This window comes from Pongo pygmaeus, chromosome 1, assembly GCF_028885625.2.
Source record: "Pongo pygmaeus isolate AG05252 chromosome 1, NHGRI_mPonPyg2-v2.0_pri, whole genome shotgun sequence".
Taxonomy (NCBI): Eukaryota; Metazoa; Chordata; class Mammalia; order Primates; family Hominidae; genus Pongo; species Pongo pygmaeus.
In genome coordinates, this window is record NC_072373.2 from 176,608,780 (window position 1) to 176,634,591 (window position 25,812).

General features: G+C 40.6%; 1 protein-coding gene across 3 annotated transcripts in view; it reads left to right on the top strand.

Moving 5' to 3' along the window:
* NDC1 (NDC1 transmembrane nucleoporin) overlaps window positions 1-25,812 on the top strand; it is a 69,155-nt gene that overhangs the window by 30,361 nt on the left and 12,982 nt on the right. For all 3 annotated transcript variants that reach the window (XM_054487105.2, XM_063655736.1, XM_054487112.2), the window contains exons 8-16: window positions 30-165; window positions 1,288-1,380; window positions 3,804-3,885; window positions 6,976-7,131; window positions 10,670-10,915; window positions 11,010-11,125; window positions 14,555-14,605; window positions 17,459-17,522; window positions 19,414-19,514. In XM_054487105.2, coding sequence (XP_054343080.2) covers window positions 30-165; window positions 1,288-1,380; window positions 3,804-3,885; window positions 6,976-7,131; window positions 10,670-10,915; window positions 11,010-11,125; window positions 14,555-14,605; window positions 17,459-17,522; window positions 19,414-19,514 — 1,045 coding nt within the window. The remainder of the gene's footprint in view (window positions 1-29; window positions 166-1,287; window positions 1,381-3,803; window positions 3,886-6,975; window positions 7,132-10,669; window positions 10,916-11,009; window positions 11,126-14,554; window positions 14,606-17,458; window positions 17,523-19,413; window positions 19,515-25,812) is intronic.

Below are 25,812 nucleotides of genomic sequence, written 5' to 3' on the forward strand. Positions count from 1 at the left end.
AGGATTAATAGTAATTTCTGCGTTCACAGGCAGGTTCATAGGCCACTTGACACAGTGAGTGGCCTCTTAAATCTCTCGTTACTCTACCATGTCTGGCTGTGTGGTGCCTTTCTCCTGACAACTTGGTATGTCTCATGGATACTCTTCAAAATCTATGCCACAGAGGTATGTTTTTTAAAATACTTTTTGTTAATACTTTTGTGTTTTGGAGTGCACAGTTGATTTTTAGCAGAGCACACTGATCAGCACATGCAAAACCATTTCTGTAAGTTGGTTTTTGGTCTCTCTTCTGAGACTATTGGGGCCATATCATTTGTAACCACCATTTATGTGGTATTTTTTTTCAGAGGAACAGTGTGGATATTCACTTAATTTTTGGAAATTAAACTGAATGGACTGCCGCTATACTTTATTGACATCCTAATTGTCTTCTGGGGGCTTCCATTTCTCGAGAGTACATACTAAATGGACTTGAATTTTAAGTTAATTTTCCATGTCATTGGCATAGCTACTATTAAAATATTTAAATATGTGGCAGTAAGATTTTTTTTTTTTGAGATAGGGTCTCGCTCTGTCACCCAGGCTGGAGGGCAGTGGCCTGATCTCGGCTCACTGCAACGTCTGCCTCCCGGGTTCAAGTGATTCTCCCACCTCAGCTTCCCGAGTAGCTGGGACTACAGGCGTGTGCCACCATGCCCGGCTAATTTTTTTTGAATTTTAATAGAGACAGGGTATCACCATATTGGCCAGGTTGGTCCCGAGCTCCTGACCTCAAAGTGATCTGTCCTCAGCCTCTTAAAGTGCTGGGATTACAGGTGTGAGCCACCGCACCCAGCCAAGATATTTGTTTTCTGAAGGGAAGTTTTAAAATTTATATTAAAGAAATGATTTTGGAAATTGAGGTGAGCTTCTGGATAATTCCCACAGAAATCTTTTTAAGTGATTGAGAATTACATTGTTTTTATCATCCAAGTGTTTGTCTTAGAAAATTAGTGTTTCTGTTTTATTTTACCATCTCAGTAAGTTTGTATTCTTCGGTGGCTTCAGAGAATCCTTGTTTGTGAAATTAGTTTTTGTTATTCAGAGCCAGAGTCTAATAAAGTTGGGAAAGTAACATTAAAAAAAATGGTGTGTTTGGGTTTATGTAACTTTAACCTGTCTTTGCAAGGAGCACGAAAGATGTCAGTTTGCTTGTGCTGTCTATTTTTATGTTTTAATTTGTGCATGCTTATTGAATGTAAGATGATCATGAAAATAAAAATTTTTGGTTTTTAATTTATTTGATAGGCTCATGTGTTTCCTGTTCAACCACCATTTGCAGAAGGGTCAGATGAGTGCCTTCCAAAAGTGTTAAATAGCAATCCTCCCCCCATCATAAAGGTACCAAAACTGTGTTGCGTATCTTCACACAGTTATCTCTAACTTTATTCAATACACTTAATATTTAGTATATTTAAGTAGTTGTATTTTTTGAGGGCCTATAATATTCTCATACTGGTATGATGAAAATCACCTACTTGCTAATGCTGTTTATTTTTTCAATTTTCTTTCCAAGTGACTAAAATGCAAGTGCACAGTACAGTGTATTGTCTTAGAAAATTAGTGTTTCTGTTGTATTTTACCATCTCAGTAGGTTTGTATTCTTCAGTGGCTTCAGAGAATCCTTGTTTGTGAAATTGGTTTTTATTATTCAGAGCCAGAGTCTAATAAAGTTGGGAGAGTAACATTAAAAAAAATGGTGTGTTTGGGTTGATGTAACTTTAACCTGTCTTTGCAAGGAGCAAAAAGATGTCAGTTTGCTTGCGCTGTCTATTTTTATGTTTTAATTTGTGCATGCTTATTGAATGTAAGATGATCATGAAAATAATCATTTTTGGTTTTTAATTTATTCGATAGGCTCATGTGTATGTGTATAAGCTAGTTAATTCTATATTCAGAAACAGATATAAGAATATTTCCAAGCATAAAATACAGTGATATGCAATCATCTACATTAACTTCTCACAAACTATTCATGATAGCATAACAAAACATTGATTTTTTAATCACTGGATCAAAACATTTTTACTCTTGTCGTATTAGTTGGCTTTTGTGATCAAAGATAGCGCTTAGAAATGTATAGATATTTAGTGAACTCTCCTTAAATATGAATTGCTGGTAATGATCCTAAAACTAATTACAATCAAGAATTTAAAGAAGTTGCAGTAATTTTACAAATCAATCTAAGTAAGCATAAATGGTTTAGATTGAATTTGCAAGTTGAAATTTTAAACTAGATCTACAATATGTGTGATCCTGTAAAAAGGTCCTTTAAAAAGAGCTAAAAGAGGCTGTGTGTGGTCTTCAGCACTTTGGGAGGCCGAGGTGAGAGGATCACTTGAGCCCAGGAGTTCAAGACCAGCTTGGAAAACATAGGGAGACCTCATCTCAACAAAAATTTAAAAATTAGTTGAATGGCATGGTGGCACATGCCTGTGGTCCCAGCTACTTGAGAGGTGGAGGCAGTTGCATTCCTTGAGCCTAAGAGTTGGAGGCTGCAGTGAGCTGTGATCCTGCCACTGCACTCTAGCCTACCACTGCACTTTAGCCTGGGTGGCAGAGTGAGACCCTGTCTCTAAACAAACAGAAATGCTAAAAGAAAGTAGTTAGAACCCAGTTTTGATCACACTCTAAAGAATTTATAAACAAGAAAATAAATAGAATTACTTTTAAATATTAATTATAACTAATTTGTTAGAGAAACTTAAAAGTATCAGTTACTCATTTGGTTACTCACCAAATATTTATTTAGTGGTAGGTCAGTCTCTGCTAGTTGTTTGTGGTAGAATGATGAATAAGACATAGCACAGCCTAGTAGAAAATGCAGACGCCCAAAATAATTAAAATGTACTGTGGCAAATACATTGGGACCTCTTATTCAGCTTGGGACCAATACAAGAAAACTTCAGAGAGGGATGGTATCTTGAAGGATGAGTAAAGGGTTTGCCTGGGAAAAGATGAAGATTTTCAGTAAAGAAAAAAAAAATAATAGGGTGGCCGGGCATGGTGGCTCATGCCTGTAATCCTAGCACTTTGGGAGGCCAAGGCAGGTGGATCTCTTGAGGGCAGGAGTTTGAGAACAGCCTGGCCGACATGGTGAAACCCCATCTCTACTAAAAATACAGAAATCAGTTGGGTGTGCTGGTGTGTGCCTGTTGTCCCAGCCACTCGGGAGGCTGAGGCAGGAGAATTGCTTGAATCCGGAAGGCAGGGGTAGCAGTGAGCCGAGATCACGCCACTGCACTCCAGCCTGGGCAACAGAGTGAGACTTTGCCTCAAAAAAAAGAAAAAAAAAAATTAGGTATCACGTGCTAGGCACTGCCTTTGGATATGGTAGCAAGTAAGATTTTCCGTTTTCTTGTGGGCCGCACAGTTTGGTGGGTGGAATTAGATGAGACAAGTAAAACATTCAGTTACAATACATGATGTTAGTGCCATGGTTGAGAGCTATGTGAGTGTATGTTTGTGTGAGGGAAACCAGGGAAAGTTCTAGGAGGAAGTGATGTTTCAATTTCCCACCACAGATATATGAAAGAGCACAGAGAATTCTGTAGTTCCTTGTAGCTGGAACTTGTAGTAGGTAGGGAGGGTAGAGGCAGGAAAGTTCTGGAAGTCTAGAAAGGAAGGTTATGGTTCTGAGATTTTTTTTTTCATGAAAAAGTTTAATTAATTTCCTCTTGGATATATGATGATGAACCCAATTAGTGAGATTTTATGTAGAGGTTAAAAAAAATTAAATAATACGTGTTTTTTCCCCCTTTTAGTATTTAGCCTTGCAGGACCTGATGTTGCTTTCTCAATATTCTCCTTCACGAAGACAAGAAGTTTTTAGCCTCAGCCAACCAGGTATTGCTAAAAGTAATAGACCTGATTAGGCATATGTGTGTAGAAAGTAATTCACTTGGCCGGGTGCGGTGGCTCAAGCCTGTAATCCCAGTACTTTGGGAGGCCGAGGCAGGCGGATCATGAGGTCAGGAGATCAAGACCATCCTGGCTAACACGGTGAAACCCCGTCTCTACTAAAAATACAAAAAATTAGCCGAGCGTGGTGGCAGACGCCTGTAGTCCCAGCTACTCGAAAGGCTGAGGCAGGAGAATGGCGTGAACCTGGGAGGCGGAGCTTGCAGTGAGCCGAGATTGCGCTACTGCACTTCTAGCCTGGGTGAGAGTGAGACTCCGTCTCAAAAAAAAAAAAAAAAATTAATTCACTTAAAGTTTTTGGTGACAAAGATGTATTTAATAAAATATCAGATGTCAGTGAGTCCATTAAATGAAGTATTGAATTAAATCTTACACAGCTTAAGAGTTTATTTCCTTCAGCTCCTTCATTTCCTTAACCTGAAGAAATTATTTAGTACATTGACAATTTTAGGGCAGAAAAATACAGCTTAAGAATTCTAAAAGTTTGGCTGGGCGTGGTGGCTCACCACTGTAATCCTAGCACTTTGGGAGGCCAAGGTGGGTGGATTACTTGAGCTTAGGAATTCGAGACCAGCCTGGGCAACATGGTGAGACCCCTTCTCTACAAAAAATACAAAAAATTAGCCCAGCATCGTAGCATGTGCCTGTAGTCCCAGCTACTTGGGGAGCTGAGCTGGGGGGATTGCTTGAGCCCAGGAGGTTGATACTGCAGTGAGCCAAGATTGTGCCACTGTACTCTAGCCTGCGTGACAAAGTGAGAGCCTGTCCCCCTCTCCCCACCCCCAAAAAGAATTCTAAAACTTTTAATGCTACAAAGGATCTTAAAAATTAGGTGGTGTACTCTCTAGATGGGAGATTTAAGTCTCAGAGATTGGCTTAAATAAAGTTAATGTCAGAATTGGAATAAGAGTCCTGTCATTTGGCTCCATGTACAGGACTCCTTCTGCTATGCTACTCTGCCTCCTTTTAAAAAAAGAATTAGGAAGAAACTAGATTCAATGGTGACTCAAGGATGCTCTCAGCAACTCTGAAACGCTTATAGTGTATACTGTTCTTGCCATGCTGTTCAAGACTGCGACTTTGCCAGTTCTCTGTTGTTCCTAGAGGGAAAACAGTCCAGTCCCAGGCACTGGTGGGAAACAGAGAACCTGGGTAGCTTTTCTTCTGTTTTTTAAGAGACAGGGTCTCACTGTATCACCAGGCTGGAGTACAGTGTCATGATCACAGCTCACTGTAACCTCAAACTCCTGGGCTCATACGATCCTCTCGCCTCAGCCTTTAAAGTAGCTGGTATTATAGGGGCACACCAGGTGTGCACCACCACACCTGGCTAATTTTTAAAAATTTTTGTTGAAATGGGGTCTTGCTGTGTTTCCCAGGCTGGCCTTGAACTCCTGGGGTCAAGCAGTTCTCCTGCCTTGGCCTCCCAAAGTGTTAAAATTACAGGTGTGAGCCAGTACACTCAACCAGCTTTTCATCTTCTTTTTAATGATTCCTTCGTTATTTTGCCAAGCTTGCCAATTACCAGATAAAATACCAGATAATAAACCTTCTATAGTTAAATGTTATATGGAAATAAAATCCAGTTATATAAAGATATAATTGACTGGAACCACTCTCCTTTTAGTAACATGAGAAACCCAGAGCTGATACTGTGGAAAACTAACTATAACAATGCTTTTCTATCAGATTTGAGTTAACATAGGAATTCTATACTCTAAATGTTTTTTACCAGAGATTCAAGTAAACCGTAAAAGGGTGGCATTTGCTCTGCCAGAGAGTGTGCATTCTAGCAAATAAAAAAATTTAATTGGCTGGACGCGGCTCACATCTGTAATCCCAGCACTTTGGGAGGCTGAGGCGGGAGGATCATCTGAGGTCAGGAGTTTCAACATGGTGAAACCCGTTTCTACTAAAAATACAAAAATTAGCTGGGCATGGTGTTGCACACCTATAATCCCAGCTACTTGGGAGGCTGAGGCAGGAGAATTGCTTGAACCCCAGAGGCAGAGGTTGCAGTGAGCTGAGATCCTGCCACTGCACTCCAGCCTGGGCAACAGAGCAAGACTCCATCACAAAAACAAACAAAAATTTAATTGGATGGTTACACAGTTCCTAATGTACCCAAATTACAGTAGTACAAAACATCCTGAGGCCTAGTGATAGAGCATTGTGTGTGTGTGTTTGTAGATTAAGTGGTATTCCTGACTTGTACAATGGGGGGAATGTTTAAGGAGAGATCCAAGTGAAGAGGGAATGATCATTTGACACATAGGATAGAGAAACCAGTTTTCAGTGGACTTCTCTGCTATTAATGCATATTGAAGCATGCTTGATTTTTATATAATAACTCTAGGAGACAAAGATCTCCTATGAGAAATAAGGGAATTTTTAAAGGAATGGGGACACAGTAGTTTAAGTTAAATAATAAGATAATAGATCTGTAAGCTGTCTGAGTGTAAAGTGTGATCATTATTAATGAGTGATTCCCACAGATGTAACAGCAAATAGGGGCTGTTATATACGTGAAAATGTAAGGAAGCCCAGGGGGTCAGACACAAAAGTTTAGAGGTCACTGGGGACCATGGAGGTGCATCTCGTTGGACATCGTAGTGTTCATTGTCTTAGTTCATTGTTCACAGTCATAGCAGACTGTTTAATACTGCTAGTGAAGTAACCCTGGTCTTTCTTGCTCAACCTATGATCTAGTGTTTGGCTTTATTGTAGCGACCAATTTGAGAGGTTTTTTGGTGTTTTTTTTTGTTTTTGTTTTTTGGTATGTGTATGGTAAAATAGCAAGTTTTTGCTTGTAGACTTTTGGGAAACTTAATTCATCCAAGTATTCATTGAACTCCTCTGTGTATTAGATGTCGTGAGTATAAATAGTAGCTTCACTAAGAAAAGTGGGTCCTGATGCAAAGCGTAATGTAGAATTTCTTACTGACTTTTTCCCCCACTTCAAGAGGAGAATATAAGACTATTTACATTTTAAAAGCTGGTGTTTGGACCTCCTAGGTGGACATCCCCACAATTGGACCGCCATTTCAAGGGAGTGTTTGAATCTTTTAAATGGTATGACTCAGAAACTCGTTCTCTATCAAGAAGCTGCTGCTACGAATGGGAGAATGTCTTCATCTTACCCAGTGGAACCTAAGAAATTAAATTCTCCAGGTAATCCCTAGGACTACTAAGAGGGGAAAACATTTACATTTTATTTCCTAAGAAAGATGACTGTAGTAGACTGGGCGTGGTGGCTTACGCCTGTTATCCCAGCACTTTGGGAGGCCGAGGCGGGCGGATCATGAGGTCAAGAGATTGAGACCATCCTGGCCAACATGGTGAAACCCTGTCTCTACTAAAAATACAAAAATTAGCTGGGCGTGGTGGCGCGCACCTGTAGTCCCAGCTACTCAGGAGGCTGAGGCAGGAGAATCTGTTGAACCAGGGAGGCGGAGTTTGCAGTGAGCTGAGATTGCGCCACTGCACTCCAGCCTGGCGACAGAGCGAGACTGTCTCAAAAAAAAAAAAGAGAGAGAGATGACCGTAGTTAATCTAAGGATACTTAAATGAGTGTGAGGTGTATATTTTTAGGGAAAATTGATCCAACATATAGCATCTTATATTGAACCAAGAAAAAGACCTGGGTATCATTGTAGATTGAAAAAATTAAGGCCAAAACATCACGTTGTACACTCTTAAGTATATGCAGTTTTTCATTGGTTAATTTGAAACAAATTAAGTTCAGTGTGGTGGTAGCATTAAAAACACTACCAAAATGATGGCTATTAAATAGGAGACTTCAGCTTACTCTAGTACAAAGCCAGGTGAATTTTCACAGACAATATCAGTTGCTGTTCTGGTTGCAGTAGCTCAGAAACAAAAAGTTGCTGTCCCAGAGAAGAGCAGCTGAGACGACTGGGTGATTTGGGAGTGGGGCATAATGTTAGTACCCCTTCCATTTAAAAGACGAAAGCTGAGAGGAAGAAGTAGAGGTGGAGGAACCTGTCTTATTCACCAAATCCCTTAGGTAGAAGATGCCTATGAAAGTAAGACTGATAAAAGGACTTAATGTTCCGTGTGTTTTGGAGCCAGGCATTTAGTGAAAATGGATGAAACTGGCTGGGTGAGGATGGTGGTGAACCTGTGAGCACAGGCTTCATCTGAAGGGGGAAGCTGTTGGTTAGCCCTGCTTCATTGTTCCCATATGGAACTTTGGATCCCATATGTGAACTTCCGGTCTTTTTAAAAAAGAGAAGCCTGAAATCTAAACAAATTTTGAGGTGAAATCTTTCAGTTTTTAAACATTGGCAACTAATCTTGATATTTAAAAATCACCATATGGATCAAAGCAAACTCAAAACAAAACAAAACAAATAGATTACATATGCAAACAAAACAAATAGATTACATATGAAAAATGATTTAAATAAATTAACACATGTCAGATTTTGAAAGGTTTGTGTGTTTCAGATGTTATCAACTTTCAGATCAGCATTCCTCTATTCAATAAATACTTATTGAATTCCTACTGCATATCAAGCAATGTGCTAGAAGCCAGGGAATCACAGATGGAAAACACTCTTGGATCTGACCTTTTAGTGGAAGGCGCACAAATGATGATACAATATAACTGCCAAAAGGAAATCTGTCCAAAAGGAGTCCGACTGGATAAGATGATGTTTGATAATGAAAGGAAGCCTTGTTTGCAACAAAAAAAGTTTAGATTTTATTCTACAGAGATATGGAGCCATTGGAGAATTTTGAATAGGCTAGTTCCATCAAATTAGCATGTTGGAAAGATCATTGTAATTCTGGGTTGGGTAGATCGTGAATCTGACCAACTATGGAGCATTCATTATTGTAAGTTTTTGTCATATACCATCACTCAGCCAAAATTTGTCTCATATTTTGAGGAATAATTGTAAAACTCTTAAAAACTCCAGTCTTAATTTTTAAATTGATTTTTCAAAGATTTCTAATTTCCATTAACCTTTAAAAAGTCATATAATGGGCCAGGTGTGGTGGCTTACACCTGTAATTCCAGCACTTTGGGAGGCTGAAGCAGGTGGATCACTTGAGGTCAGGAGTTTGAGACCAGCCTGGCCAATATGGTGAAACGCCGTTTCTACTAAAAATATAAAAATTCGCTGGCTGTGGTGTTGCACACTAACAGTCCCAGCAACTCAGGAAGCTGAGGCAGGAGAATCGCTTGAACTCGGGAGATGGAGGTTGTAGTGAGCTGAGATCATGCCACTGCACTCCAGCCTGGGTGACAGAGTGAGACTCCTTCTTAAGGGAGAAAAAAAAAAAAAAAAAAGGAAAAGTCATATAATGAAAATTTGGTACTTGGGATGTTTAATTTCTCATATTTCTTATGGTGGTTTTATTAAGAAGATGGAATCCAGCTGGGCGAGGTGGCTCACATCTGTAATTCCAGCACTTTGGGAGGCTGAGGCAGGCGGATCATGAGGTCAGGAGGTTGAAACCATCTGGCCAACATGGTGAAACCCTGTCTCTACTAAAAATACAAAAATTAGCTGCACGTGGTTGTGTGTGCCTGTTATCCTAGCTACTCGGGAGGCTGAGGCAGGAGATTCACTTGAACCAGGGAGTCGGAGGTTGCAGTGAGCCAAGATTGCGCCATAGCACTCCAGCCTGGCCACAGAGTGAGACTCCATCTCAAAAAAAAAAAAAAAATAATAATAATAATAATAATAAAAAGAAGATGGAATCCTAATGCAATGTATTTGTTTTTGTGGCTTGTGCTGGAGTGGCAAGAAAAGTTCCTTTGTTTTTGTATAACAGACTCTATTACTAAATTGGAGAATCATAAGATGACTTTTGAAAAAGCTGTTTACAGATCAGATTTATAGATATTCTGGGCAAATTAGCCTTTGGTGTGACTTTTGTTAACTTGAAAGAACTTTCAGGCCAGGTGTGGTGGCTCATGCCTGTAATTCTAGCACTTTGGGAGGCCAGTACAGGAGGATTCCTTGAGCCCAGGAGTTCAAGACCAACCTGGGAAACATGGCGAATCTGTCTCTACAAAAAATAAAAAAATTAGCCAGGCATGGTAGCATGTGCCTGTAGTCCTAGCTACTCAGGAAGCTGAGGTGGGAGGATCGCTGGAGCCCCAGAAGTTGAGGCTGCAGTGAGCCGAGATTACACCATTGCACTCCAATCTGGGCTACAGAGCAAGATCCTGACTCAAAGAAAAGAAAAAGAAAAGGAAAGGAAAAGACTTTGGGGAAAATGGGGTAAGGTTAATATTTTTTTCCTGTATATGTTCACAATATAGATTTGGTATGTTCAGTCAAGTAATACTTAAAATAGTAATACAGTAAAACTGGATAGATTCTAATGCAGTAATTAAAATTGCCAATTAGAAATAAAATGTGAATTGATGAGTTCATTCAAAATTGCTTAGAGTTAGATAAATTGACCTTGAAGATGAAGATATTCATGGAGGGGGAAAAAACAAGAGAGACTATATCAATCTGACAGAAGAAGATGTATAAAGCTCTTTGAGTGGAGCTTGAAAGCAGTAGTAAAATCCAAATCTTGAGACTATAATCATAAATGGAAACAATCTACTGAGCTTTGGGTAAATGTGTTAAACAAAAATTTGGTATGTGTAGAATTTGAAAGCGTTGCTGCTAGCCTGCTTGGATCAGATTGCCTCTTCAGCACTGGATCTGTTGTTTTACAGAAGAAACTACTTTTCAGACACCAAAATCTAGCCAGATGCCTCGGCCTTCAGTGCCACCATTAGTTAAAACATCACTGTTTTCTTCAAAATTATCTACACCTGAGGTTGTGAGCTCATTTGGGACCCCATTTGGCTCTAGTGTAATGAATCGGATGGCTGGAATTTTTGATGTAAACACCTGCTATGGGTCACCGCAAAGTCCTCAGCTAATAAGAAGGGGGCCAAGATTGTGGACATCAGCTTCTGGTGAGAATTGTATATTTTTTAAGATTTTAAATGTCATGTTGCAGAGGATCAGACAGCCTAAGTTCTTATCTTGCCTTTTCTTTTTTAAAAATAGATCAGCAAATGACTGAATTTTCTAATCCTTCTCCATCTACCTCTATTAGTGCTGAGGGTAAGACAATGAGACAACCCAGTGTGATTTATTCATGGATTCAGAATAAACGTGAACAGGTAGGATGATATGGTTATAGGATTTATATTTGCATGTAAAATTGAGAACATTAAGGATCTCACATGAGTAAGTCATCAGGAATAAGAAGGTTTTTTTTTTGATGCTTCATGTATTGACTCAAATGAAACAGCCAATATTTGACTGGTTTGAGCTATACACATTGTAATTTCATATGGCTTGACCTGATAACCTCATGTAAGAAATATATGAATTCTTTATATATCCAAGGTATGCTTTTAGGCACTGGGAAAAAAGCAAACAAAACAGAGTCCTTGCCCACGTAATATTTACATTCGAGTGAGGGGAAATCAGTGAGTAAGCAAATGTATTGTATTCTGTTTCTCTGAAATATAAAATATCATTAATTGTAAGACTTATGTGCTATTAAGAAAAAAATGATGCCTTAAACCATGACATGCTATTGACTGTAAGATGCATCTCAATAGGTCATATTCAAGATATGGAAAACATACATAAGAAGGAAGAAATTTGATACAAGTCTTAACTAGAAAAATAGAGCAAGGAAGACAGAGTTCCTAGGGGAGAGGGTATCATTTTATGTGCGGTGATAAGGGGAAGTCTCATTGATAAGGCAATGATTGATCGGAGACCTGAAGGGAGAGCTGGGAGTAGCCCAATGCATCTGAGATGGGAATGGCCTTGGCTTGTGTGAAGAACAATGTGGATACCAGTGTGGCTGGAGCAGAGTGAGTGAGGGGAGAGTGGTAAGTGGGTGATAAGATCAGAAAGGTAGCAGGCACCCAGGGCTCATTGGCTGTAGTAAAGACTGGCTTCATCTCTGAGTGGGATAGAAAGTCACCATATGGTCTTGCCCACAAGAATGATATGATGTAACTTATATTTTGAAAGTGCTGCTCTAGGGGCTGTGTTGGGACTGAACTCTTGCAAGGTAGGCATGGAAGCCCAGAGACGGTGTTAAGGCTGTTGCAGTAATCTAGTGGGAGATGGTGGTATCTGTGACCAGAGTGGTAGTGGTGGGGGCTGTAAGATGTGGTCAAAGTCTAGGTATGTATTTTAAGGTAGATGGAATAGGATTAGCTTATGGTTTGGTTGTGGTGTATACTAGAAAGAGTCAGTGTTGACTGTTAAGGTTTTTGGCCTGAAGATCTGGAATAATATAGTTGCAATTTATTGAGTTGGAATTTACCGATGATTCTGGAGAAGGAGATTTGATAGAGGTGAGGGGAGCGAAATCAGGAGTTTGATTTTGGACAAACCAATTTTGAGATACCTAGGAGACAACCAGGTGAAAATACTGAGTAAGAAATTAGGCATATAGCTGTAGTGTAGGGGAAAGTTCTGGGCTAGAAATGTAACTTTGGAAATTTTCAGAGTATAGATAGTATTCAAAGCATGAGACTCGATGCAAACTCTTGAATGTAGATACAGAAGAAAAGAGATATCCAAGAAAGGGGCCCTCCAATGGCTAAAGGTCTGGGAGATGAAGAATAGCAACGGAGACTGAGGAGCAGCCTCTGAGGTGGGTAGAAAACCAAGAAAAGAAAAGAGTTTCAAGGAGGAGAAGGTGGGAGTGTCAGATGCTGCTGATGGGTAGCGTGGGGCGGGAACTAAGAATTAACTGTTGAGCTAGAAATGCGGAGGTCACTGAGTCCTTCACAAGAGCTGTTGGCTAGAGTAGTGGGGACAAAAACCAAAATGCATGAGTTCGGGAGAGATCAGTAGACGAATTGGAGACCACAAGAAAAACCACATTTTTCAAGGAATTTGTTGTAAGTGGAACAGAAAAGTGGGGCAATAGCTGGGAGGAATTGAGGGGTCAAGGAACTTTTTAAAAATTTTTGAGATGGGTTCTTGGTCTGTCTGTTGCTCAGGCTGGAGTGCAGTGGTATGATCATGGCTACACTGCAGCCTTGAACTCCCGGGCTCAAGTGATCCTCCCACCTCAGCCTCCTGAGTAGCTGGGACTACAGGTGCCTGCCACCATGCCTGCCTAATTTTTTTAATTTTTATTTTCTGTAGACACACAGTCTCTGTGTTGCCCAGGCTGATCTCAAACTCTTGGCCTCAAGCAGTCATCCTGCCTGAGCCTCATAAAGTGTTGGAATTACAGGCGTGAGCCACCAAGACCAGTCATGTTTTTATTTTTTAAGATGGGAGAAATTATAACATGTTTGCTGATGGAATGACTGATTAATAGGGAATGAATGGTTAAAGGCATTTTATAAACTTCAGGATCCCATACGGCTCTATATGCCATTAGTACTGCCATGTCACTTTCTACCCAACCAGACACGTGCTGCTTGCTGCAGCCTTCTGACTAGTCATGCAGCTTTGGGTGAGAGTATGGTAGGAGCAGATTCACTTTTAAGTTAGTTGGGTTAGCTTTTAGCTGATACTAAGAACACTTTTTCCCCCAGGATTGTCAACTAGTAGAAAACTACTTTGTGTCTTAAGATATTTTTTTTCCTGTAATCTCAGCACTTTGGGATGCTACAGTGGGAACATTGCTTGAGCCCGGGAATTCGAGACCAGCATGGGCAACATGGCAAAACCCCATCTCTACTAAAAATACAAAAATTAGCTGGGTGTGGTGGTGCCTTCCTGTAGTCCTAGCTACTTGGGAGGCTGAGGTAGGAGAATCACCTGAGCCCAGAAAGCAGAGGTTGCAGTGAGCTATGAATGTGCCACTGCACTCCAGCGTGGGTGATACAGTGAGACTCTGTCTCAAAAAAAAAAAGATTTTTTTTTCCCTGTGAGAGAAACATACTCTTTTTTTTGGGTATTAAAAGGTTAAAGGGCAGGACAGTTATAGAGAATTGAGAAATAGTATGGCCTTGAAAAATATCTCCGGTCTGTAACCCTAGCACTTGGGGAGGCTGAGGTGAGAGGATTGCTTGAGTCCAGGAGTTTGAGACCAGCCTGGGCAAGATGGTGAGACCCTGTCAGTACAAAAACATTTAAAAATTAACCGGGCATGGTGGTGTGCCTGTAGTCCCAGCTACCCAGGAGGTTGAGGTGGGAGGATCTGTTGAGCCCAGGAATTTGAGGTGGCAGTAAGCTGTGATCATATAACTGCACTCCAGCCTAGGTGACATAGTGAGACCCTGTTTCTGAAATAAAAAAAAAAAAAGAAAAAAGAAAAAAATTTCACCAAAACCACTTAGAATTAATTAATTTTTTTTTATGTCAGGGCTCTAATTTGGGGGTTAAATAGGTATACATGGGAATACAGTTTAAATTAGTTGACTCATCTTGGTTATCCAATTTATAGCACAAAGGTATTTAGTTACATGGCGTATTGTTTAAGTATTATTATTCTTTGCTCACAAGATGTGAAGTGTTTCATTTTTTCATTTAAGTTACTGTCTGGAAGAACTAGGAAATGTGTTATATTTGAATAGAATTTAAAAGGTAAATGTGTTAATTCTTCCTTTTTTCCAACTCAGATTAAGAATTTCTTGTCAAAACGGGTGCTGATAATGTATTTTTTCAGTAAGGTAAGAATATGTGGTTATAGCATTGGGAATGGGGAGGGAGAAAATGAAATATGAAATAAAGTAGCAGATAGGATCTGACTTGTAAATATTTTATAGCTGAATCCTAGCAAGCCAGGCAGCTTTGCATAGTGCTTCACTGAACCTCAGTTTTAACAATAGTTGCCCTAGACACACATCTCACTTCAGTGGCTTCTGAAGCTTGACTTTCTAGTTGCCTCTCGAGTCTCTTGGCTGCTGGCAGCTTTGTGCTGATAGGCAACACAGACCCCTTCCTGCTGTCTGGATCTTCACAAAGTGAAAAAATTTGTGTGGCTATCTGGTGCTTCTTGGCTCATGTCCTGCTAGCATCTTTGTGACCAGTTTGGTGTTCAAGAGAGAGATGATGATATCACAGATGTTAAATTTATGATGAATAAAAAGTTATACTTCAGACCACACATGAAATGACTTCCCAACTTGTGTATCAGCTGTTCCAGCTGCCACAGGAGAGTAAATCTCAGTTGTAGAAGCTAAAGATTCATTCCTGTTTTTGCTGGCTACGACTGTTGGGTCTGTATTTAATCCTTTGATGTGCAAAACCTTTGCCCCTATGTAGGGGAAAGAATTTTTGTTTTGAGCTTTTAAAATCTAGCCTCTCTTTCTGCAGATATTGCAGTATTATCTAATATCACACTCACTCCATTAATACCTTCAAGTGAAAGTTTTTATTGGCATCTGTTATATTTATTATTTGGGAGTCATACTGTGGTGGAAAAAGAGATCTGAGCAACCCTGATAGAATATAGATAACACATAACACAGTCATTTCAGGGGCTTGAAACTGCTTTTCCACTGTGGTGGAAGGGACGATCCACCCAACTAGCCATTACCTTTACCAATCATAATCTTAAGTGAAATAAGTCAGGCACAAAAAGGTAAATATTGCTTGTTCTTACTTATGTATGGAAGCTAAAACATTTGATCACATGGGAGTAGAGTGGAAAGATAACAGAGACTGGGAAGGGTGGGTAGAGGGTAGGAAGAGGATGGAGAGAAGTAGGTTAAAGGGTACAAATATACAGTTAGATGGAATAAATCCAATGTTTGATACCAGAGTAGGATGATTACAGTTAACAAAAACGTATTATACTCAGGTGATAGATACCTAAAATGCCGTGACTTGATCATCATGCATTATATACATGTAACAAAATTTCACATGTACTCCATAAATTTGTACAAATAAAAACATTTTTTAAATGAAGGTTAGGCGGCTTTTCTTTGAGTGGGGTTGAGGGTAGACAATTTAAAAGAGATAACAAGTAGGCAGTTTTGTTGTTGTTGTTGTTTTTATTTATTTATTTATTTTTTTGAGACGAAGTCTTGCTCTGTCGCCCAGGCTGGAGTGCAGTGGCATGATCTCGACTCACTGCAACCTCTGCCTCCCAGGTTCAAGCGATTCTCCCACTGCAGCCTCCCAAGTAGCTGGGACTACAGGCGTGCGCCACCACGTGGGCTAATTTTTTGTATTTTTAGTAGAGACAGAGTTTTACCACGTTTACCAGGCTGGTCTCAAACTCCTGACCTCAGGTTATTGGCCCTCCTCAGCCTCCCAAAGTGCTAGGATTACCAGCGTAAGCCACTGCGCCCAGCCAATTTTTTAATTTTATTTATTTTGGTTTTTTGGGGTTTTTTTTTGAGACAGAGTTTTGCTCTTGTCGCCTAGGCTGGAGTGTAGTGGCGCGATCTCAGCTCATTACAACCTCTGCCTCCCGGGTTCAAGCGATTCTCCTGCCTCAACCTCCCAAGTAGCTGGGACTACAGGCACGTGCCACCACGCCCAGCTAATTTTTCTATTTTTAGTGGAGACAGGATTTCGCCTTGTTGGCCAGGCTGGTCTCGAACTCCTGACCTCAGGTGATCCACCCACCTCGTCTTCCCAAAGTGCTGGGATTACATGTGTGAGCCACCACTTCCAGCTATCCCAGGCTGGAATGCACTGGTATGATCTTGGCGCGCTGCAATCTCGACTTCCTGGATTCAAGCAATTCTCCTGCCTCAGCCTCCCAAATAGCTGGGGCTACAGGCGCGTGCCACCACACCTAGCTAATTTTTGTATTTTAGTAGAGAGGGGGTTTCAGCATGTTGGCCAGGCTGGTCTCAAACTCCTGATTTCAAATGATCTACCCACCTCGGCCTCCCAAAGTGCTGAGATTACGGGCATGAGCCACCACGCCCAGTCAAAATTTTTTTTTTCTTTTTTTTTTTTTGAGATGGAGTTTCACTCTTGTTGCCCAGGCTGGAGTGCAATGGCGCGATCTCAGCTCACTGCAACCTCTGCCTTCCAGGTTCAAGTGATTATACTGCCTCAGCTTCCTGAGTAGCTGGGATTACAGGCACCTGCCACCATGCCCAGCTAATTTTTTGTATTTTTAGTAGAGACAGGGTTTCACTGTGTTGGCCAGGCTGGTCTCGAACTCCTGACCTCGGCCTCCCAAAGTGCTGGGATTACAGGCATGAGCTACCGCGGCCAGCCCCAGCTAAGTTTTTTAAAAAGAGTTTCCGTAACCATTCTCTTAAGTGATCTCAGAACTGATCCTCTGAGGTGGGTTGAGTATATGTAACTTTAAATTGGAAACTGAGACACAGAGATTTAGAGACTTGGCAGGGGCCACACAATGAGTTGATGGTAGAGTGCTTTATTATAGTTAAATGAGTAACTATCAAGTTAAATATAAAAGAATTTATTTTAAATTTTAATTCTTGAGAGGCAGCTATGAATTTTTTGTTTTGTGGTCTACCTATTTAATTAAAGGAAATAATGGAGTTTTCGCTCAGGAGAATTCACTTGAATGTTTTTGTTTTTATTTGTAGCACCCAGAGGCCTCCATTCAGGCTGTTTTTTCAGATGCCCAAATGCATATTTGGGCATTAGAAGGTAAGCAATGACTGTGAACTGTAACTGTGATTTTAATTGTCAGTTAAATATTGAAGTATAATTCATGAAAGGTCAGTTCTGGTCCTTGATTTCAGTCTTTGAATGTACAGATTCGTTTTTATATCTTTGTTTTATATAGATCATTTTGAAAAATATATTTAGGCGTATTTTGATTTGGGCACAGTTTTTTCTTGTATGCAAGCAGAGAAACTGAGCCTGGGTTCTTTTTTTTTTTTTTTTTTTTGAGACAGGGTTTTGCTCTGTTGTCCAGGCTGTAGTGCAGTGGTATGAACACGGCTCACTGTATCCTCAACCTCCTGGGCTCAAGCAATCCACCTCAGCCTCCTGAGTAGCTGGGGCCACGGTTGCATACCACCACGCCCTGTTAATTTTTGTTTTAAAAAATTTTTTTGGGCCGGTTGCAGTGGCTCACGCCTGTAATCCCAGCACTTTGGGAGGCGGAGGCAGGTGGATCACCTGAGGTCAGGAGTTCGAGACCAGCCTGGCCAGCATGGTGAAATCCCTTCTCTACTAAAAATACAAAAATTAGCTGGGCATGCTGGCATGCGCCTATAATCCCAGCTACTCGGGAAGCTGAGACTGGAGAATCGTTTGAACCCGGGAGGCAAAGGTTGCAGTGAGTCGATATCATACCACTGCACTCCAGCCTGGGTAACAAATAGCGCAACTCCATCTCAAAAAAAAAAAAAAAATTTTTTTTTTTTGTAGAGACGAGGTTATCTAGGCTGGTCTCAAACTCCTGGGCTCAAGTGATCTTCCTGCCTTGACCTCCCAAAGTGATGAGATTACAGGTGTGAGTCACCACACTTAGTCTTTTTGTTTGTTTGTTTGAAGAGATGGAGTCTTGCTGTGTCTCCCAAGCTGGAGTTCAATGGCATGATCATAGTTCACTGCAACCTTGAACTCCTGGGCTCACGCAATCCTCCTCCCTCAGCCTCCTGAGTAGTTTGGACTACAGGTGCATGCCACCATGCCCAGCTAAGTTTTATATTTTTTGTATAGAGACAGGGTCTTGCTATGTTGCCCAGGCTGTTGAGGCTGGATTCTTCTATATCTTTCTCTACTTCAAAAAAGTGCAACAGATAGATGGTTTTTGACTTATGTTAATTTATGTTAAATATGAAAACTTAGTTGTTAAAGAGCTGTTTCTTTTCATCTTATAGATACAGCCTTCTCAGGACTTAAATGTTGCTCAGAGGCCTTTCCTGACCATTCTCTGAAAAGTATCCTCTTTTCAGAGAATACTGTATGCCCTTACCACGTTTTTTTTTTTTTTTAATTTCCTGGCACATATCATTACCCAACACTATATTATTTTTAAAATTTTCTTCCTAATAGAATGTAAAGCCAGAGACTGTTATTTTATTCATAACTAATGCAATTGAGTACTTTTTTCAGTGCCTATTCCAATTTTTTTGCCCATTTTTCTATTGAATTGCTCCTCCCTTTATTTATTTATTTATTTTTTTACTTTTTATTTTTGAGACAGTCCCACTCTGTTGCCCAGGCTGGAGTGCAGTGGTGTGATCTTGGCTAACTTTGACCTCTGCCTCCTGGGCTCAAGTAATCCTCCCACCTCAGCCTCCCAAGTAGCTGGGACTATAGGTTTGTGGCGCCACACCTGGCTAATTTTGTATTTTTTGTAGAGAAGGCGTTTCACCATGTTGCCCAGGCTCGTCTCGAACTCCTGGGCTCAAGTGATCTTCCCACCTCAGCCTCCCAGAGTGCTAGGATTACAGGTGTGAGCCACCGTGCCCAGCCTTTATTTCTTTTTATATTCAGAATATTAATCCTTCCTAAAATAGATGTATTTCAAATAGTTTTGCCTAATTTTGATTCACTTTTAACCTTTCTTTCTTTTTCTCTTGAGGTCTGTCGCACTTAGTAGCAGCATCATTTACAGAAGATAGATTTGGAGTTGTCCAGACTACACTACCAGCTATCCTTAATACTTTGTTGACGCTGCAAGAGGTAAGAAATCTGTGGGTTGGGAGGGGGTAGAGGTCATCTTCCCCTCCCACCCAGTGCTTTGTTTGTTTCCTATATATCACATTTATCGAGTGACAAAACATGTCGGAAGTTAAAATAATGATACTTTTTCACCCTCAGGAGATTACAATCTAAAAGACAGAAAAGAGGCCGGTGTGGCTCATTCCTATAATCCTAGCGCTTTGGGAGGCTGAGGCTGGAGGGTCGCTTGAGGTGGAGAGTTTGAGATCAGCCTAAGCAACATGGCAAGACTCGGTTTTTACAAAAAATAAAAAATTAGCTGGCCATGGTGGTGTATGCATGTAGTCCCAGCTACTCAGGAGCCCGAGGTGGGAGGATCATTGGAGCCAGGAGTTTGAGGCTGCAGTGAGCTACGATTTCACCACTGCACTGCAGCCTGGGTAACAGAGCGAGACCCTGTCTCTATTTTAAAAAACAAAACTAAAAGATAGTTTAGGAAGATAAAACTTTTAATCTGCTTATAAAATTTTACAGAAACAGAAAAAGAAAGTATACTAAACCTGTAGGATATGCCTCTGGTATTAAACACATTGTTTAAAATATTAGACTTCTGTTCACTGACAAAAGTAAATCCTTACACAATTTGTAGCTACCAAAAGTGACCTGTGATTAAATGACCCATGCAGATAAGTGCCCTATTGGGTTGAGGCTCAAGAACTGAGGCCAGTAGATGCCTGTCACCAGGCTTGATGGCTAGTTTTAACTAATAGGTTTTCTTGGTCCTAGACTTAAAGAAGGGCAAAAAATAAAACACATGCTTTCTGCTTTGCAGTAGGCTTCTTTTTCTAACTTCATGTTACTTGGTACTTTTTATGTCACTTTATAATGTTAGTTACGTGTCACATGACAGCTATAAACACTAAGGGCTGAAGGCATTTAGAGATAGCTTCTGGAGGCTGGGTGCAGTGGCTTGTACCTATAATCGCAACACTTTGGGAGGCTGAGGTAGGCGGATCACCTGAGTTCAGGAGTTCACGACCAGTCTGGGCAACATGGTAAAACCCTATCTCTAAAAAAATAGAAAAATTAGCTGGGTGCAGTGGTGTGAGCCTGTAGTCCCAGCTACACGGGAAGCTGAGGGAGGAGAATCGCTTGAACCCAGGAGGTGGAGGTTATAGTGAGTGGAGATCGTGCCACTGCACTCCAGCCTGGACCACAGAGCGAGACCTTGTCTCAAAAGTAAATAAATAAATAAATAAATAAATAAATATAGCATCTGGTGTATAGAGTAGGCCTTCTGGAGGAAGTGGAATTGAATTAGGCTTAAATGATAACTGGTGCATCTTTTGGTCTTGAGAAACCATTTAAGATATGAAGAGAAGCCTGGGCAACATGATGAAACTCCGTCTCTACAAAAAATTTTTTAAAAATTAACAGGGTGTGGTGGTGTGCACCTGTAGTCCCAGCTACTTATGAGGCTGACGGGGGAGAACCGCTTGAACCTGGGAGGTAGAGGTTGCAGTGACCCAAGATTATGCCATTGCACTCCAGCCTGGCTGACAGAGTGAGACTCTGTCTCAAAAAAATAAAAGATAATGAAGAGAAAATGTGCTTCTCCATTTCTTTCTTTAACACTCAATTCATTTTACCTATTAGAAAATCTTACCCATCAAAACCAGTGATTCTTTTGCTTTGAGCACTTTTTGTGAGTACCTTCTCATGTATGTTACTTGAGATGTGTGTGTCTACATGGGTAGTTTTATTATTTGTACTCTTTCCCAAGTGCCATTTTGTAAATAAATAGTTTCCTAGTAATTCCCTGCAGCTTCGAGTATTGGTTTATCTGACTGCACAATAGGATGACCATGATTTGGGCATATCTTTGATGGTCATAACATTATTTTTTGTCACTCTGGCAGTGTAGTTAAAACAACAATAATGGTATAGTGCTTATAGTCTAGAGTAATGTGATATCATTATTATTTGATCTTTACAACCATCTTGTGAAGTCAGCAAGGTGGAAGTGTTTTCACCCTTTTTTAATAGATGAGGGAGGCTTAGTAGTACAGCAACTTACCTCAGATCTCACACACAATCTCCTAGGTGGCAGAGCTGGGACTAGGACCCAGTCTGATTGCAGGGCATTAGCAGTGCAGTAGACCCTGGAAAAAGCTACATATCCACATCCCTCCCCCGTTTTGTTTTTTTTTTTTTGAGATAGACTCTCTGTTGTGTTGCCCAGGCTGGAGTGCAGTGGCGTGATCTCAGCTCACTGCAACCTCCGTATCCCGGTTTCAAGTGATTCTCCTGCCTCAGCCTCCTGAGTAGCTGGGAGTACAGACACATGCCACTATGCCCAGGTTGGAGTGCAGTGGTGTGATCTCAGCTCACTGCAAGCTCTGCCTCCCGGGTTCACACCATTCTCCTGCCTCAGCCTCCCGAGTAGCTTGGACTACAGGTGCCTGCCACCACGCCCAGCTAATTTTTGTATTTTTAGTAGAGACGGGGTTTCACTGTGTTAGCCAGGATGGTCTTGATCTCCTGACCTCGTGATCCGCCCACCTCGGCCTCCCAAAGTGCTGGGATTATAGGCGTGAGCCACTGTGCCCGGCCTGATTTATGTATTTTTAGTAGAGATAGGGTTTCACCATGTTGGCCAAGCTGGTCTCAAACTCCTGACCTCAGATAATCCGCCTGCCTCGGCCTCCCAAAGTGTTGGGATTGCTACAGGCGTGAGCCACCGCGCCTGGCTTGATCCACATGCCTTATTCTTTCTTCAGAGAGAATGATTCTACCCTTAGAACTGTAGCTTTCAAACTTTTTGGACTGTGGTCTGCAGTACATTTACATTAGACTCAGAATATAGTGTGTGTGTGTGTGGATAACAGAAATAAAGGATTCTTGGAACAGTACTCACCTTTTACTATGTGTAGTGCATTTTAATATTTTTCATTCCATTTCATTTTTTAAAATGCTGGCTAAAACTCACTGAATTGATTTCATACAGATCACACTGCCTGCCCTAGAGGTATTCTATACCAAAATTACTCTGCTTTTACCTCCACCACCATCAGAATTTCTAGTTCTTCATAGTTGGATAGAAGGAAAGCAATCTGTTTGATTATAGTCATTCATACCTTTGAGTAGGAAAATAGGAATTACAGATTTGTCAAAAGGTCAAGCCCTGTCTTACTCTGTTTCATGCTACTATAACAGAATACCACAGACTAGGTAATTTATAACAAACAGAAACAATTTGGCTCATGGTCCTAAAGGCTGGGAAGTTCAAGATTGAGGGGCTGCATCTGGTAAGGGCCTTCTTGCTGAATCATAACATGGCAGAAGGGATCACCTGAACAAGAGAGAGCAAGAGATCGAACTCACAGTATTAAACCCCTCTATAATCTGCATTAATTCATTATTGAGAGTGATCCTCTTGACCTAAACACCTCCCATTAGGCCCCACCTCTCAACACTGCTGCATTGGAGATTAAGTTTCCAGCACATGCTTTTGGGTGACAAATTTAAGTCATAGCAGGCCCTATTTACTTAGAAACAGGGGAGTTAGAATGGAGAATACTTTCGAGGGGCAGAGTAGAACAAGGCAAAGAAGCATATTTTGGGATGTTGAGAAAAGATGGAACAAAGAGAACAGGACCAGTGACCTGATACTTAGCTTCTCAGTATAAAACTCCTTCTTGTATGAGGCTTATAATATCTATTTTCCCTTAAGCCACATCATGGCCAACCTTTTGGTCATGCTCTGCCATCATCAGATTTTGCAAACTGCCTCACAGTCTTTTTTTTTTTTTTTCCACTCTACATCCTGAGGTTGATTGTAATGAGTAATTCAGAGTCTGTGTGGGTAATCTGCCTCACACCCTGTCTGCACAATTCTTTGACTTCCTCCTCTTCACTACCCATTTGTATACCCTCTCAACCCACAACTATCACCTAGGCCCAATTATCCCCTGAATACTCCACCGCCAGAGCTTGAAACTCCAGGATTCTACCCTGTAAGCTAGAGTCTTTAAATGTTTTTGTTCCAGAGATTCCTTTGGCAGTCTGTTGAAGCCCATGGACTTCTCAGAATCATGTTCTTAAATGCATAAAGTGCTTAGGATTAGAAAGAAAATCAGTTATATTGAAAATATCAAGATGTTAAATTTATGATATAGTAATATGTGGTTTTTAATTATTGCATTACATAACAAGATCTGTCAGTGAGTCCAATAACTTATTTTGAGGTAGGTATAAGATGAATGATATTTCAAGATAACTATAACAATCGTATTGGGATATGGAGATGTTGGTGATTTCTGTTGGTGACAAAGTCACAGGAACTGCTAATGCTACTACGATTTGTTGCTTACATTCATAGTTGAAGGAAATGCTAGATTTTAATTAGATCTTAGTAAAGATAAATGTGTAATTCAAGTTTGTACCCCCTGAATTTTTCCCTTAGGTCTATGGACCCAATGTAAGAGCTCTTGCTCCAGGCACAGTCCTTTCATGTCCTTGCTGCTTCTGTACAGTTTCTTTGATTCTACCAGGATTTCCAGTTCCTTTTCCCCATGTTCTTTGTCTTTCAGCTCCCTCCTGACTACGTATATGCCTTTCTGTATCCAGTTTAGACCTTGTAGTCTATTATTTCAACCACTTTATTACCAATTCCTTCAACTCCTTTGTCCCTATCTCCTTGAGCTGCACCCATGTGGCAGTTCCATTACCCACCCATTCTCTTGCTGATCCTTCCTGCCTTGCTTCAGGATCTTGGCATTTTTGTCCTGAATTATTACATCCTCTTGCCCCTATGGACTCTCAACTGAGTTACTTCGTGCTCTGATTCCAGCCACTCTGCTATTCCCATGAGTCCTCTGCTCTTATAACTACCATAGACTATTCAGTCTCTGCCTTCCACCAAATATATCTTATTTTCTTAACTTGACTCTAACTGCACTTGCTGCCTTTTCTTTCCTTTTTTGTCTAGAACATATTTTTCTCCTTTGGTCTGGCTCTACCCTGTAACTCCCCCCTCAATACTTTATTGTCTTTATTGACTTTTATTGTCTCCTCTTCATATTAGCTAGAGTAGAGGTGGGGACTTTGTCTCGCCTCTATTCCCATCATCTGATACAGTACCTGGCAAATGACAGGGACTTATTAAATGCTTGTTGGATGGCTGCTGGATTGCATCATTGCTGGTTCAGTGGACGAAGACTTCTGTTTTGGGGCTTAAATTTAGTGACAATTCTGATGCAATGGGTTGATTAAAATGCTCCCAAACCATCTTTTTGTTTTGAGAGGCAGGAATGTGATGTGACTCATATGATCCCTGTTACATATTTTTGGCTTTCTGTTCTTTGGTCTAAAAGGGATCAAAGCGAAGAGAGTAAGTTTAAGTATCTGTAATTTAAGGCAAGTTGTACATTACTGGCTTCTGGGTGTTACTAAGGAACAATTGTGTGGAACTGTTCTATCCTTTTGTTTTACTTTTCAGTATCAATAACGTCAGCCGTTTCACTGAATCATTAAAGGCAAAATGTGAAAGGGAAGGGGAGCCTTTCATTCTTCAAACTATTCAGAGGGCAAGGAGTAGAGTGATGGATATGCTAGCTAGCTCAGTGGTTTCAGCCAGTGGCCAGACCATCCTGGAGGTCACTGTTATTATAAGGGACATACGTACTTTCATTTGAATGATTACCATTTCTCCAACATTTTTGCAGCTGTTTTCTCAGAGGTTTTTACATGCTGTTTTGGTTAATTAAAATACAAATTCATTTGAAAGCATTGCTGAGTTCATAGTAGTTATTTCGTTTATCAGTGGATGGACAACAAGTATTATCCTCTGGAGGTCCACAGGATTTTATTGTTGTTTTTAAAAAGGGTGCTTACATACAAAATGTTAGGAACCAAAATGATATATTTTATAATTAAAATTTTTTGGCTAAGTACGTTGGCTCATGCCTGTAATCCCAGAGTTTTGGGAGGCTGAGGCAGGAGGATAGCTTGAGGTCAGGAGTTCAAGACCAGCCAGGGCAACATAGTGAGACAGTGTCTATAAAAAAATTTTTAAAAATTAGCCAGGTGTGATGATGCTAGCTTATAGTTCCAGATACTTGGGAGGCTGGGGCTGAAGGATCACTTAAGCTCAGGAATTTGAGGCTGCAGTGAGCTTTGTGACTGTACTCCAGGCTGGGCAACAGAGTGAGACCCTGTCTCTAAAAAAAAAAAAAAAAAAAAGAAGAAGAAGAAGAAGAAAAATTAAACTTAGTAAAATATACATAACATAAAAATTAACCTTTTTAATCTAATTTTT